This window comes from Tursiops truncatus, chromosome 19 (genome assembly GCF_011762595.2).
Source record: "Tursiops truncatus isolate mTurTru1 chromosome 19, mTurTru1.mat.Y, whole genome shotgun sequence".
Classification (NCBI taxonomy): Eukaryota; Metazoa; Chordata; class Mammalia; order Artiodactyla; family Delphinidae; genus Tursiops; species Tursiops truncatus.
In genome coordinates, this window is record NC_047052.1 from 13863419 (window position 1) to 13880587 (window position 17169).

Genomic DNA, 17169 nt, shown 5'->3' on the forward strand with positions numbered 1-17169 from the left:
GCCAAATCCGAGCAACCCACAGCAAACATCATCCTCAAACGTGAAAAACTGAGAGCATTTCCTCTAAGATGAGGAAGAAGACAAGGTTGTCCACTCTCGCCACTATTATTCAACATAGTTTTGGAAGTCCTAGCCATGGCAATCAGAGGAGAAAAAGAAATAAAAGGAATACAAATTGTAAAAGAAGAAGTAAAACTGTCACTGTCTGCAGATGACATGATACTATACATAGAGAATCCTAAAGATGCCACCAGAAAACCACCAGAGCAATCAATGAATTTGGTAAAGTTGCAGGATACAAAATTAAAGCACAGAAATCTCTTGCATTCCTATACACTAATGATGAAAAATCTGAAAGAGCAATTAAGGAAACACTCCCATTTACCACTGCAACAAAAAGAGTAAAATACCTAGGAATAAACCTACCTAAGGAGGGAAAAGACCTGTATGCAGAAAACTATAAGACACTGATGAAAGAAATTAAAGATGATACCAACAGATGGAGAGATATACTATGTTCTTGGATTGGAAGAATCAATATTGTGAAAATGACTCTATTACCCAAAGCAATCTACAGATTCAATGCAATCCCTATGAAATTAAAAATGGCATTTTTTACAGAACTAGAACAAAAAATCTTAAAATTTGTATGGAGACACAAAAGACCCCGAATAGCCAAAGCGGTCTTGAGGGATAAAAACTCAAGAGGAATCAGACTCCCTGACTTCAGACTATACTACAAAGCTACAGTAATCAAGACAATATGGTACTGGCACAAAAACAGGAATATAGATCAATGGAACAAGATAGAAAGCCCAGAGATAAACCCATGAACCTATGGTTAACTAATCTATGACAAAGGAGGCAAGGATATACAATGGAGAAAAGACAGTCTCTTCAGTAAGTGGTGCTGGGAAAACTGGACAGCTACATGTAAAAGACTGAAATTAGAACACTCCCTAACACCATACACAAAAATAAACTCAAAATGGGTTAGAGCCCTAAATGTAAGATCGGACACTATCAAACTCTTAGAGAAAAACACAGGAAGAACACTCTTTGACATTAATCACAGCAAGATCTTCTTTGATCCACCTCCTAGAGTAATGGAAATAAAAACAAAAATAAAAAAATGGGACCTCATGAAACTTAAATGCTTTTGCACAGCAAAGGAAACCATAAACAAGACGAAAAGACAACCCTCAGGATGGGAGAAAATATTTGGAAATGAATCAACAGACAAAGGATTAATCTCCATAATATATAAACAGTTTATGCAGCTCAATATTAAAAAAACAAACAACCCAATCCAAAAATGGGCCGAAGACCTAAATAGACATTTTTCCAAAGAAGACATACAGATGGTCAAGAGGCACATGAAAAGCTGCTCAGCATCACTAATTATTAGAGAAACGCAAATCAAAACTACAATGTCACCTCACACCAGTTAGAATGGGCATGATCAGAAAATCTACAAACAACAAATGCTGGAGAGGGTATGGAGAAAAGGGAACCCTCCTGCACTGTTGGTGGGAATGTAAATTGATACAGCCACTATGGAGAACAGTATGGAGGTTCCTTCAAAAACTAAAAATAGAATTACCATATGATCCAGCAATCCCATTACTAGGCATATACCCAGAGAAAACCATAATTCAAAAAGACACATGCACCCCAATGTTCACTGCAGCAGTATTTACAAGAGCCAGGTCATGGAAGCAACCTAAATGTCTATTGACAGATGAATGGATAAAGAAGATGTGGTACATATCTACAATGGAATATTACTCAGCCATAAAAAGGAATGAAATTGGGTCATTTGTTGAGATGTGGATGGATCTAGAGACTGTCATACAGAGTGAAGTAAGTCAGAGAGAGAAGAACAAATATCGTATATTAACACATATGTGGAACCTAGAAAAATGGTACAGATGATCCAGTTTGCAGGGCAGAAGTTGAGACAAAGATGTAGAGAACAAACGTATAGACACCAAGGGGGGAAAGCTGTGGGGGGCTGGGGTTGGTGGTATGATGAACTGGGCGATTGGGATTGACATGTATACACTGATGTGTATAAAACTGATGACTAAAAAAAAAAAAATGTTGACGGCTACTGCCATACTATCTTCCAATGTACACTTCCTCAATACCTTAGGGGATGCCTGTTTCCACATGCCCTCCCTAACACAAAGCATTATCCAATTTTTGCTCTTTGCCAATCTTATAGGAAAAATAATGTGTTTCATAGCAATTTTAATTTGCATTTCTTCCAACATGAGTAAAGTTGGGCATATTCTCATATATTTAAAAGCTATTTTCTTTTTCTTTTTGTGAACTCTCTGTTCATTTCCTTTGCCTATTTTTCTATTGGGTTGTTGGTATTTTTCCTGTTGATTTGTAGAAGTTCTTTATTTTTAAAATTATATGTATGCTTTTCATTAAAGTTATATGTGCAAGTAATATAAAAGGTCAAAATGTACTGCAAGAGTTATTACAAGAAACAGCAGTTCCTGACCCACCGTGGCATCCCGACAATCCCGAGGCCACAGTTTCTCAATTCCTGTAGCACAGCAGGTCTATGGAACAGTTTTTTTGGGCAGAGAGGGGAAAATCAGGTGATGCACACAACTCAGACACCAGGGATTATTCTGGGGTATCGACACTGACACAGGAAACATTCAATTTCCCCGAACGTTTTGATGAGTTTCTCTGGGGAAGAGCATTTATCTTTATGTCTTGGGATAAGAGTCAGCTGCCCATGTCTTTTGAGTGGGGTCAGCAGGGACAGCAGGCTGGTGCACAGACAGAATCCCTCTGTTTTCAGCCCTCTGCTCCACTCGTTGCCTCTAAGCCCAGGCTACTTGGGCTGAATGACTCCCACTTCTTTGCAGCCTCACTGGTGAATTTTCCATGCTTCAGGTCTTTATGCCTTTTTGTCCACCCACTCCCTTCCTCATTCTATCTTCTAGAATTTGTTTAAATCTCTCATTATTTGGTTATACCCTCGTCTTCCCCTTTTATTTTATTGCTCTGGGTGTCTTTCCTGTTGAACATTTCTACTTTTATTAACATTTCAGGAGGGACAAGAGTGGGTCTAACCTCCCACCCAGACAGAGAAAGCTGCTCATACCTGAATTTTCATTTTCTCATCCATTTGTTTTCCTCTGCTCTTGAGTTCACTCTTCATCTCCTCTTTGAACACTTTTATCTTGTCCCTGAGCTCTTTTTAAAGACAGGTCATATCACCTGTAATTTCTGTGAGACTGTAGAGAACTCCCTGTTTGTACTGTGGGTTTCCTTCCTGGCATAGGTTCCCTTGCAGGAGGTTTTCAACTGCCTCTTGCTTATGATCATCTCCTCCTTTTATTTCTCTGTTCAAAGATCTTAGCTATTTTTTTCCCCCAAATCATGTTTGAATGAGACCCACTAAAGAATCAGTGAGGAAGGAAGGGCAGGGGAGGGTAGCAGTGCAGTACTGTCTGCAACACGCTCTCACCCAGTGGCTCTATCCCCCATCTTCCACAAAGATCCGTCTCCCCAAGTGTGGCTCATAGCAGATGTCCTTAAGTCCCAGGCTCCCTCTTCTGAGATCCTGCGATTGCTGCCTGCCCTCACTTCCTCCTCTATATCACTTCTCCATTAGCTATCTCCCTGGACTGGGAGGCCGAACACCATGGGGTGTGGGGCTGGTCTCTCCTTCAATCCTCCTTCCCTGCCGCTCTGCAGTGCCACCTGCCCCAGGGCCCAGCCATTCCCACTGGTGTGCTCATGCCCAGCCAAGGATCACGGGGATGATCTTGTGGGAATGTTCAGAGAACACTGCATCCTGCCCCAGACTGGTGGCCAGGGGAGCTCACAGCCTCCTGCTTCAGCCTGGTTCACATTTCTCACTATCTGGAGATGGGCTGGCTGGTTTAGGGTTGGGGCTTTGAGTTTTGGTCAAATTTGAGTTTTAGTCAGACTTGAGGGGGATTAAAAGATCTTTCCTCTCATTAGTGGGAAGTCACTGTTTTCTAAAGTTGAGCTTCGTTATAATGGGCAGGAAGGAAAGGGTCATAATAATGAGCAAGAAGCTCTCACATTGTAAATAATGGTTTTCCTATCAATTGATATCAGAATTTATTGATATTATGACTCATTTTAGATTTTTCCTCTCTGTTTCCTGGATTCTTTATATTTTTCTCGACTGAAATTAGGCAGTGTACCAGTACTATTCTCTTCTTTTATCACACACGCAGCACCCCCCTAGGAGTTAGGACACCCTCTGTCCAGTTACCTCAGGAATTGAGGGCAGTGGGGATTTATCAGCCTTGCAGATAAAGAAGGGTCCACTTGTTGAGAGCAACACGTTCACAGGCAGGTTGGAAATGTTCTTCATGACCAAGGGCTGGTAATCAGGTTCCAGGATAGTGTTAGGTTTCTGCAAAAAAGAGAAAAGAGGAAACAAACCAGCTTATGGTAAACACAGTAAGCCTTTAGCAACAAATGTCTGATATTCATTGTTAACAGCAGAATTAGCATTCTCTCTATTTATATCTATAGATGTATGGATTTATATTATATCTGTCATCTATCTATCAAGATATAGATAATTTATATCTATATATTATATAGGTTCACTTCTCAGTAGTCCACCATACATTCCAAATGATTTATCTAAATCTCTACGAGGGATTAATATAGATGTAGATATATGTATAGATATTTTCTATGTATCTATGTATCCATTTCACTAGAAGAGATCCTACTTAAGCCAGAAAACAGATTAGATTTTCTTACTTTCTTGTTGCCTGGTTTAAAAAAACCTATATCAGCCATGCCTCTGGGTAGAACTGTTACTACAGAAGTTTCCACAGCATCATAAAACAAAGTTTAATAAATGAATGATATGTTATGGAAGAACCCATGTATCATTACAGTGAATAAAACATTTTTTCCTTTCACAATATTCTTTTCATGCTTAAAATACCCAATTTGCAAATATATTTATCTTGCTATATTGACAAACGCTCATAACTATTTCCTGAAAATTTTCTTGATAACACTGGGAGAGTTGATTTAGAAGCATGGTTCACTCTGTTAGATCAAATTTCATTTTTCAGCAGTAGAAAACATCATAAATGGATCTTAAGCTGGAAGTTTCCGGTCAGACTGGATTTTTCTCACTCTGACATTGGGATCCACATTGTTCATTGTGTGCCTTGGAAAGGGGGTCCTTTAATATCACTAGGAAGTGACCGGAAACCTCAGTCTCTGGCCTCCAAAAAGAATCTCCCTCCCATTCCCTCGCTCTTCCAACAACTCTAGCCTATTTTTCCCAGACCTATTTGTTTTGATTTGCTTTTCTCCCTGTTCCAATTTCAGTTAAGTCCTCCTGATTCCATGCTTTGCTCTGCCTCTGCTTCTTTGTCCAGCATAGTCTTTCTTCCACTGTGGTTCCTGGAGCCACTGGCTCTGAGTGAGCTTGGGTGACCAGTGTCCATGTGTCTTAGTCAGTTCAGGCTGCTATAACAAATATCACAGACTGAGTGGTTTAAACAACAGCCATTGACGGCTCATAGTTCTGGAGGCTGGGGAGTCCAAGATCAAGGTGCCAGCACATCCAGTGTCTGGTGAGAGCCCACTTCTTGGTTTGTAGATAGCTGTCTTCTCACTGTGTCCTCACATGCCTGAGAGAAAGATCACCTCTCTTGTCTTTTCTTATAAGGGCACTAATCCCATTCATGAGGGCTCCACCTCCACGACCCTATCCCTTCCCAAAGCCCCCACTTACAACATGATCATATACGGAATTAGGGCTTTGGTGTATGAATTTTTGGGGGACACAGACATTCAGTCCATAAAGTTGGCTTGAGCCACCTGCCTCGGTTGTACCTCATTAGCCCCTTGGGCACTCCCAAAGTTTTTTCGGAGGTTCGGTCTGGCACTTACGACGAGAAGCTGCCACTGTTCCCTTCCCTCTAACATGGTAATATAGGTACTGGGTTCACCTTGCACTTGCAGATTTCATACTACCGTTTGGAGAGGGATGAAGCAGCACTTTCGACCTTCCCCCCAGGCTGCTGTGTCACTGCAGGTAGCTTTGAAGTGAAGAAGCCACACTCCGTTGGTTTTGGCAAGAGACCATTTAGAGGTTAGTGATGAGAAAGAGCCGAGGGACAGAGAACCCGTTCTATTTTAAAATGACCCTTTCTCTCTGGCTTGTCTCGCCAAATATCAGAAGACAGGATTTGCTTCTGGACTTCATGAAGCAAACTGACTGCTAGTTTCAATTGACCTTTTCAATTCCACAGAGATGTGGTTTTATCTCTTCTGAACGGTACAATAGTACCGTGGCTTCTGAACGGTACAATAGTTATAGAGCAGATCAAATCTGAGGAAACGGTTATAGAAAAATTCTTCCCATAGGCAGGCTTGGTATCATTAAAGTCTAAGGTACCAAATCAGATACACTGCCCTGAGCCAAAAACAAGGAGACAGAATGGATAATTGGGTGTACCAAGACAGGTCTCCTGCACACCCTGGGTAATGAAGTCGCATTTCTTCATTGTCCCTGATATGGAGTGAAATGTGAGCAGGAAATGAACAATGAAGAATACAGTAGTAGGACAGATTTCAAACTTGCGATATTTGGGAGGAAGGAGAGAAGGACAAAAACAAATAGGGCGTAATGACTGAATTCATTCTTTAAATTCAACAAGTCACTGTCATATTCAAAATATTTGCTATTTTATTCTAGTGATAAATTCAAACAGTATACATTTAAACAAGAATATGCTTTTTTTTTTAAAAAAAAAAAAGAATATAAACAGAGGAAAAGGAACACTACCCACACATTTTTATGAGTGTTTATGTACTTTGGAAAAAAAAATCTAATAGGAAACTAAGCTGCATATTTATCATATACTGTAATGTCTTGCACAGAATAGCTATTCAATAAATCTTCACTGAATGTTCTCTGAATGGCTACATTTAGAGAGAATATGATGCAACCAACTTTGGCACAGCTGTTGCCAGTAAATATCTTTCCTGATTACTTGAAAAAGGAAGAATTTAAAACAGCAATGAAAGCTTAACAACTGTAGAAGGAATTCTGGTAGTATTTTCTTTTTATATGTCTCATGGAGATTGTCACAGTTAGTTTAGCATCCTGTAACTGAAACCTTTATCCTACTTCTTCAGTGTCTACATTCCCCACCAGTTTGTTAGGTTAGGGTTTTTGCTGTGTCTTTACTGCCTAATACACTGCAGGTGCTCAAAAATTATTTGTTGATTTGAATTGAACTTGTACATCTCACCTCCTGTACTAGTCTATAAGTTCCCTTATTCATCTTCTGGCAGAGCACCTTATCCATGGTGGGTGTTCGACAGATATTTATTTAATATGAACAATATATATAGAATGCACCAGAACAAATGGTCTTGAACATTCTCTTGCTAGCCTCCGTTAACAGAAGGAACCCTGGTTTGATGACCGGTTAGGCACTGCCACACCCAGTCCTTTCGTGTGACAGCACAGATCACACCACGGGATCTTCCTTAATGCTTGGTCTTCCCAGTTGGTTGTGAAGTTCATCACGGAGGGAATATTCTCACTGTTGTATCTCTACGACCCGACACAGTGCCTGGCACATGGTAGGTGTTGATAAATACTCCACTCCGTAGCCAGCGTGACTGTTTCAATGAATACATCTGACCATGTCACTCCCTTCCCTGAAGCCCTCCAATGGTCACCCAAAACAAAACCCGAAGTTCACAACATGTGTCCCAGTCATGCCACACACACCTGGCCCCTGCCCACTTCTCTAGATGGACTTCATTGTCATTCTTGGCATAATCTCTGTCTGAGGTGGCCCTTCAGGTTTTATGCTGACCAAGCTCTCTCGTGACTCAGGCCCTTGGCATATGCTGTTCCCTACCTCTCTCTCCCCCACTTGTCACCAGATCGACTTCTATTTGTCCTCCCAGTCCCAACTTGAGGCATTTGCTCAAGGAAGCCATCTATGACCTCATGTACAAATAAGGTCACGTCTCCTGATACATACTCTCACTGCAACTTATACCTCTTCTTCATAGCGCTGTTTAGAATTATAATTTAAACAATTAAATTTTAATAGTTTGTTGACAGTTTGTAATCTCAACCAGTCTCTTAGTTGTGACTATGTCAGATTTTTAGCACCCACACAGCCCTTGACCTAGAGGAAATGTTCCACACATACCTGTCCTGAACAGTAAATAATTCTCTGCTGGAAACCTGCCTAGGAGTAGGTCAAGTCCTGCTGTGATATTTCCCCTCCTCTTCACCACCCAGCCCACTGCCCTGAGCAGCAGTCATCCCCATCTCTCCCCTGTTCTGGGCCTCCCCCACTTACCACTCACCCTTAACGGCGCATAAAGTTATAGACAGTTATGGGCATATACATCAAAGAATGTGAATCAAATAGTTTAAGTTGTTTATTCCCAAGCAGTGTTAGGTGATCTACAAAATAGCTTAACTTGTGTCTCAGTTTCCTCCTGTGTATCATGGGAAAGAGAAGCTCCTGCAGAGATTGCTGTGAGGGACAAATGGGAAAATGTATGTAATGAACATGGCTCAATGCCCAGCACGTACCAATCAATAGTGGCAGCTATTCTTACTGGTTACTGTAATTATCAATAATTCTTCTCCAACCATTTCTATACTGTGATGTTTATTTTACCTAGTTAGAGTAAAATGATGGGCTGAAATACATTTTCAGTGCACTGGAATACCCCTTCACTTTGGTCTTATACATCAGGGATGATGGAAGTAGAATTTCTATGGCAATTCACTTTTCAAAAGAATGTAGGTTTAGATTCAGAATTTTTAGTTGAATGTGTATTGGCCTCTGAAGCTTAAAAAACATTGGCTGGGTGTGGGTGTAACAGGATTCCCATTAATTTAGCTTCCAAAATGAAAGCGTGAACATGCGCACCCCTAGCTGGAGCACCCGGCCCTCCCCAACACAGCCCCACTGACCTTCTCCAGTCGGTATACGAGTTGCTTGGTGGAGAGCTGGATGAACGGTGCCACGAACTCACAGATGATGTTCACCGTCATCACCAGGCTCTTCCCCTTTTGTGTCCCGATGATGGTGTGGCACACCAGCTTTTCTTTGACTATCTGCAGACAAGATATACCAGCGTTTGTGGAACCTCTATAGCTTGGAAGACCTAATTCTCAACAATCAGCAAAATGATTCTCAACTATCTGCCTGGGGACACCAGGGAGGAACACATTTTTCTGAGCAGTGCATGTCAGGGATGGGTCTCTGTCACACAAAGTCTGATTGGTTAGATGTGTCCAGGATGGGTCCTGTGTCTACTGCTGACTGTCCCTGAGGACACAATCAATTTACATTCAGCTCATCCAGTGTACTTATGGAAGATTTATCAGGGCTGTTAGGGACTGGATACACAAGACAGTGATGGAAGATGCAGATAAAAATCCTTCATGGGCTATCACTGTGCTGTACACCTGAAACTAACACGACATTGTAACTCAACTACAGTTGAACAAAAATATTCAATGGTAGTTACACACAATTTCTTATCAAGGTAGTTGGAAGCTGGCTGGAAAAATTTCGCCTTTCACATTTGAATATTTAAAAATCGTGTACGGTAATAACACTTCTTTGGACCTAAGAGCCTTAGATTTTTATAGAGTAGAAAGGACTCAAAGTGAATTTATAACATGAATAGCCTTTATTGAAGATTGCTCAGGTGTCAGATGTTAATGAATTCAAGTCTTCTCAATTATGTAGCAGAACTTGGAATACAGGGGAGATTTTAGTAAAGCTGCAACTGAATTTAGAACTCCAGCAGCTCAGATTTAATGCCTTTAAAATACAGTCAACTGTTGAGAACAACACTGTAAACATGCCTGCAACAGACTGTCAGTGTCTTGAGATGAGGGTCTGCATTCTATTCATCTTTGCATCCTTGGTGCCTAGCATGGTGTGTGTCATGTGGTACATACTCAGTGAAAGTTGGCTGAACCCCTCAGTAACAGAGAGAAAAAACATATTATACACTCCATAATGGGAAATAACCTTCTTTTTTAAACTAAGGATGTGTTTTTCCTGAAAATGTTCTGTGAAGAAACAACGTAAGTGAAGCAAAGTGCCATCCATGACCCTCGAGGAACTAAGCAGGGAACCAGCTTTCCTGTCTCGTCTGCTGGGAGGCAATTTCTTACTGTTTCCTATTTTCATGAGGATAAAGTTCAGCATCACATCCTAATTTGGTGACACCAGCAGGAGCTCAGGTAACCATCATTTCTCATTCACAAAGTCTGCCTTTGTGAAGAGGCTTGTAAGTGATTTCAGAAGTCTTTCTTTTAGGTTGTTAACGGTTTCCAGCCTCCATGAGGGAATAGGAATAAACAGACACATGGTTGGATCTGCCTAAATGTCTTAAGCAGAATGGTGATAATGTGAATAAGAGCAGAACATCAGAGTTGCTGAAGATAAATGCAGCTCTTTCATTGATACATAAAAAGATGATGATTATAAATGTGATGCTGTTGAGTCAAGCTGAGAGGGAAGGAACTAAGGATATCCCAATACCTGGATAGGAGAGGCAGCCGAGAAATTTTAAGAAAAACATTTTCTTAAAAATAAATATTAAGTGAATACTGCTAAGTATTGATCAGAGGCTTAGCTTTGGCCGGACAGTGGATGTCCCTCTACCAGAGACTTGCTGGCTCTGTTGACTCTGGGGATGAGAACCTGCTTTAAACAGTATTTTAAGACTGGGTTCATGGTAGCTGTAGAAACAGAAAACTCAGCAGAGCTGAACCTTGAATGCAATGGGTGCTGCCATGGTAACTCAGTGCTGTATGCAATCCTTGAGAAACCACAGCCTTTCTTCAGATAAATGTCAAGGGACTCTCCTAAGAAATAGAGCAAAGATTTATTTAGGAGAATAATAGCTTCTAAATGTGTGTCCTCTTACCCTGGGAGTGGCAGAATAGCCTTCAAGTAACACGTCAATCGTCTGGCCTGGGTACAGCTCCATCCTGATGGGGTGGAGTTGAAACACGGGGCTTTGAGGATCCCTGGGTGCCCGGGAGCACTGGGATTGGCAGTGGCTCTTAGCACTCCTCTTCTTAGCCAGTCTCTTCTTACCCAGCTTTTCTTGGGGACAGAAATCTTCATTCATCCAGAACAACTGTTGGACCCGACGTCCCTTGTTGGTCAACTTGAAGCGGTAATAACAGGTGTCCAGGCTGGAAAAGAGGAGGCAAGGATTGAGAGGATTCAGCTTTGAGTTGTTCCGTTCAGCTCCACAGCCTTGGGATTTACTCCTCCGGAAGTATTTAAAAAGTGAGCAACAAAATAGACATTATTATTTTTTTTTAATGTAGGAAGGCTAAATGGTGATACTGCTAGGAACTACTAGGACAAGGTAACATCTATTCGTTGGGTCATTAGACTTGAGTCAGTGACTTGAGTTTGGTCCCTGAGTTGTCATCACCAGGAAAGGGGCCGTGGGGAAGTGGCCCACCCATCCCCAGTCTTTCTCAGCAGGTTAAGCTGCCACATAACACACAGATACAGTTCATGTGAAAATCACTTCAATTTACGAGAAATGGTACTGAGAAGTGAAAGCAAAACAGCTACTGAAGGAGAAGTATATTTCAAATTGTGTTGAGTAAATTTCTAGTAACTAGTTAAATGTCTTGTGATGGACTCCATTTGAAGGGAACTTTAAAGAGAAACAACACATATCCTCTAAACCTTACCAAAGGTCAAGGGGACTATAATGCATCAGAACACCACCTGGATTGGTCATTTATCTCAGACTAATGTGCTTTAAAGATGCTACTACGCATGCATGCATGCATGCATTCATTCATCTATTCTGCAAATATTTACTAAAGACCTCTTTATTGTCTGTCTCTTTGCTAGACACTGAAATTTCTAAGATCTTGGAGGTGGTTCAAATGTGTTTTTGTTTGAGTTTTTTTTTTTTTTTAAACTGATTTATAAGCTTACTTTAAAATATTCTCTTCAGGGAAAAAACTCATCTCAGGACTTTTAAGATTTATTTTTTATTTTTGGGGGCTTTGAGTTTTCATCCCATCTGTCCCTCCTTTGGAAAGACACCATGTCTAATAAGCAAGTCGAAGCTTGCTAAATAATAAGGAGTGTTTGCCAGTTGTCAGGTATAACCATTATTAGCTAAATATATGTCCAATGGGGCATGCTCATTGGAGTCTTCACTTTGTAGTTTGACTTCAGGGCTAAATGTAGGTTTTGGGGAAAATAATAAATAACATATACTATTTTATAAACTAGGCAGGGTCTCTGTCACTTATTCACAGTGTATCCTTCAGTCATCATAGCACCCCAGTAATACTAAGCATATTGATTAATTTTATTGATGAAGAAACAGAAGCTCTGAAAATTTAAAGGAGTTGTCCAAAAATATGCCATCAGAAGAGGTGGCATACGGGTATTTCTTTAGATCCCTGTGCCCCCAAAATTGGCAAACTTTTCCTGTAAAGGACTGAATAATAAATATTTTAGACCTTTTGGGACACGTGGTCCATCACAACTACTCAACTCTCCACTGTAGTGTGAAAGAAGCTGTAGACAATATATGTACATGAATGGGCGTGGCTGTCTTCCAATAACAGTTTGTTTATAGAAACAGGCAATGGGCTGCAGTTTTCCCACCCCTGCTTTTGATGATTCTTCTGGAGATTGCTGGCATCAAGATTTTATGTCAAAAAGAAGAACAACAGCGTTTAGGCAGAGCAGAAATTGGCAGCTAAAAGATACAGGTTTCTTCTATATTTGTTGAAAACTATCAGCTATCCCTCCAATTCTAGGCAAGTGTCAGAATATCCTTTGGGGCCATTTGACACTATTTGTAGATTAAGGAGAACATGTAATTAAGTCTGGTTTGCAGTATATTGTTTTTTATAATTATATTTGAATGCACTTAACAAATAAATTTGGAAACAGGAATAGTATGCAATGACAAAATGCCCTATCATATGGTCAATGGATAGGAGGAGAGGAGCATTTTTCGTATCTAGTTGACACAAAAACTGTAATTGGATGCCTCTCTGAAAACATATGCAATTAACGATCTCACTTGCCTATTACTTAACTCCTATTGGTTTATGGTATTTTCAATTAAGTGCCATATTTTGTAGATGAAGCAGAGGAAAGGAGGTATGGATGGGTTTGGGGGGAGGGTTCCTAACAGTATTTTGTCAGGTACATCTCTAAACACACTGTGTCCATCTTGGTTTCAGGGCCTTAGGCCAAAAGGCAGGAGCATCCCCTTGAGATCTGTTCACAGCACTGAAACAAACAGGCACCAATTCAGCTGGCTCCTGAGCGTCAACTAGTGACAATGCATGACTCTTCTGAGGAACCATAAACAAACCCTCACACATGTCCTCCATGGTTAGTATTCTAACCCCATACATTTTTAGAGTCACATTTAGATCGTTCTGCTCAGAGATGTCTACACTGTACCACCTGTTATTTAAATATTTAGACTCTCTAGCTTTTCCTGAGTGATCAGGTGGAGCCAACTACAACCACCTCAGTTGCTGGTGCTACGGTGGGGAGGCAAGCAGAGAACATATACGAAAAAAAAAAATTACTGGCTTTGCAATACCTGGTAAGATACATTTGAGATATATATATATATATATATATATATATATATATATAAAAATATAAAATTTTTAAAAAATATTTATTTATTTGGCTGCGCCGGGTCTTTAGTTGCAGCACGTGGGATCTTCATTGCCACATATGGGATCTTTAGTTGTGGCACATGGGCTCTTAGTTGCGGCATGCATGCGGGATCTAGTTTCCTGACCAGGGATCGAACCGCGGCCCCCTGCATTGGGAGCACGGAATCTTAACCGCTGAACCAGCAGGGAAGTCCCTGCAATATATTTTTACCTTCCTAGTTATACTCTACTTAGGTTATCACTAAGGTCCATTTGTATTTTCTACATTCATGGAGAGGAATTAACAATATATTGGAATCAAAGAAGAGAAATCATGTTCAAGATTCTGAATTTGTCACAGAGAAGCCACTGTAAGTTTGAGAGAAGAATATACTTCCTGTGAACCATCTCTTCTCTAGTGTAGAGGGACACAGCTTGGAGAATGTAACCAAACTATGACTAGGAAATGTCTTCTTGTGGCTGATGAACCCATCTGGAGGGGGAAAAGTGAAGATAGGGAAGGGAGGGGGCTGACGAGGCTAGCTCTGTTTACTTAAAAATAATTTTCCAAAGTAGGAGTGATGCTCAGCTTATAGAATATAAGTGATATGCATAAAACTTGGTCCATGATATTTCCTTACCTAAAATGTGCTCCCAAATTGAGTTCTGGTGCAAAGGGCTTATCTGAAACAATGGTGGAGCCAATTCCTGAAGCCTGGACAGGTATCCGGTATGTGTTGCTATTTTCAAAGTCCAAAATGACTGTGTCTTTGAATGTCAGTATGTCGTTCAGGTTGGCAGTCAGTGTCAGTTCAACATCACTTTCTGGGGGAACTGTGCCTTCCTTGGGTTCAACCGTCCAGAGGGACTTTTTGTGTGCCTGTAACACAAGACTGCAAGTTAACAGTGAAGATATTCTTGGCTTTTCATTCTGCACATGTCAAAGCCCTCTGTATTTCAAATGCCTGGCACTGCAGAACTCAACATCAGAGACAAACATTATTTTTTTGAATCAAAGCAGCTGGGTGTTTGTTGGCTTTTCTTTTTTTTTCTTCAAAAAGCAATATGATTCTGAAGAGCAAACCTACAATTCTACTTTTGAATGCGCTGTGAAGATTCTTTACATCTCTTTCTTAAGACGACAGCCCAGTTCTCTAACAAGCTTATACTAATTATCTGCTCTAATCTCCAAATTCTGAGATACCAACAGAAGGTACAACATCCTTCCTGGAATTTGGAAGTTTTAAAAGAAATGTTTTTCAAATGCAGAGTTTCCATGATGTTATAGTAGGGATGAACAGCTTTCATTAATAAACACAATATAGGAAGTCATCTTCGTTCCTATTATTTCATCATAATCAATAGAATTTCATTTGCTAAAATTCCAAACTTATTTTGAAATGTGTGATAGGACTAAATTATAGAGTTGGAAGTGACTCCCACCAACCTGTTCCCTTTAACTGCTTAGATCCTCATAGCTCACTCTCTTTCCTGCCTAAGGTCTTTGACCAAACAATACCTCTCAATGAAGCCTACTCTGACCACCACATTTTAAGTTGCAAGCCTTCCCCCCAGTATTCCTGATCCCCTTTACCCTGCTCTATGTTTTCCCCTGAGCATTCACCATCTTCTAACATTGTGCATGATTGATTTATCATGCTTCTGTCTCTTTGCACTACCATATAAGCTCTCCAAAGAAGGGATTTTTGTCTTTTTTGTTATTGTTGTTCACTGATACATCCCTAGGATCTATAACTATGCCTGGTATATAGGAGATGCTTAATAAATATTTGTTAAATGAATTCATATATCTGCCTTTTAATCAAATCCTTTGATGTTAGAGATCTTATTTATCATCTAAGGTAACTTATCCCTGGTTTTAATAACTCAAACTATTTGATATGTCTTCCTTATATTAGAGATACGTTTGTTTGTTTTTGACCTTCCAAACACTGGTATTTGGTCCACTCCCTTGGAGCTAAATAGAATAAATCAAATCTCCCTCTTTTGTTCAACAGCCCTCCAAATTCTACATCCAGCTTTAGAAGAAAACCTCACATGGCTCCAAAGTAAGTTGAAAATTTGGTTAAAGTGTCAAATAATAAAAAATGACTCATGCTATAAGCATCTTATTTAATTTAAAAATATAATTCTGTTTCTTTGGTGGTAATCTATTTTCCCAGGCTGCTTCTAAGATTTTTATCCTTGTATTTGATTGATTATAGTTCAGGTTCACTACAATGTCTCTAGTTATGGGTTTATTTGTATATCCTGCTTGGAATTTGCTACACTTCCAGAATCTGTGGTTTGATATGTTTATTTCTGAAAAATTCTCAGCCATTATGTTTTTAGATATTGTTTCTGCCTCATTCCTTCTCCTTTCCTTGTATTACTCCATTACACATGGGTATGACTTTCCTAGTGTGTCCTCTCTGTCTCAGCCTTCATCTGCATTTTCCATTCTTTCTCTGCCTGTGCTTCATTTTGGATGACTTCCTCTGAGCTATCTTCCAGTTCATTATTCTTTCTTCAGCTGTGTGTAATTCACTGTTAAACACATTTACTATGTTATTAATTTCAGCGTTTTTTGTGTGTTTTTGAATTCAGGTTTTATTATTTACTTCTCTTTTTATACATTTTTCAGCCTTTTGAGATTTTTAAAAATTCTGATTATGACATTCGACTTATTAGCTACTTTTCCTATCCTTCCTAGTCAACTGTAAATTTTATAAGCAAATTGTTCTTAGGATTTTTCAATACATATAGCAAATACACATTCAGTGGTTCTAAGGTCCAGGTGTTGTGGGAGACACAAAAATGTCCAAAGCACCATTCCTGCCCCCAAGAAGCTGATAGTAATGACATTCATAGGGACCACCGTGTAAACAACAAAAATGCAAGTCAGAAGGAGGTTGGGGTGAAAGTGCCTCAGGGAAATCTAAAGAACAAGGTGCATTTCCAGAGCAGAAGATATTGAAATTCTTTGACTGTACAACAAATTTCCAGACACATTTTCTTTTCTGTCTAAATGTGAAATTGAGCACAATTTTCAGGTAGTGTGATCCCTAACTATATATATATATATATATATATATATATATATATATATATATTAGTTAGTTAATTAATTGGCTGCATTGGGTCTTCGTTGCAGCGTGCGGGCTTTCTCTAGTTGCGGTGAGCGGGGGCTACTCTTTGTTGCGGTATGCGGGCTTCTCATTGCAGTGGCTTCTCTTGTTGCAGAGCGTGGGCTGTAGGAGCCCAGGCTTCAGTAGTTGCAGCATGTGGGCTCACTAGTTGTGGCTCACAGGCTCCAGAGCACAGGCTCAGTAGCTGTGGCGCACGGGCTTAGTCGCTCCACAGCATGTGGGATCTTCCCGGACCAGGGCTTGAACCCGTGTCCCCTGCACTGGCAGACGGATTCTTAACCACTGCGCCACCAGGGAAGT

The 17169-nt window shown here is 40.2% G+C and overlaps 1 protein-coding gene across 1 annotated transcript in view; it reads right to left on the reverse strand.

Annotated features, from left to right (window-relative positions):
* HYDIN (HYDIN axonemal central pair apparatus protein) overlaps positions 1–17169 on the reverse strand; it is a 433086-nt gene that overhangs the window by 174670 nt on the left and 241247 nt on the right. The window contains exons 20-23 of the mRNA XM_073796828.1: positions 14362–14600; positions 10975–11248; positions 8999–9142; positions 4277–4420 (exon numbers count right to left, since the gene is read on the reverse strand). Of these exons, the coding sequence (XP_073652929.1) occupies positions 4277–4420; positions 8999–9142; positions 10975–11248; positions 14362–14600 (801 nt within the window). The remainder of the gene's footprint in view (positions 1–4276; positions 4421–8998; positions 9143–10974; positions 11249–14361; positions 14601–17169) is intronic.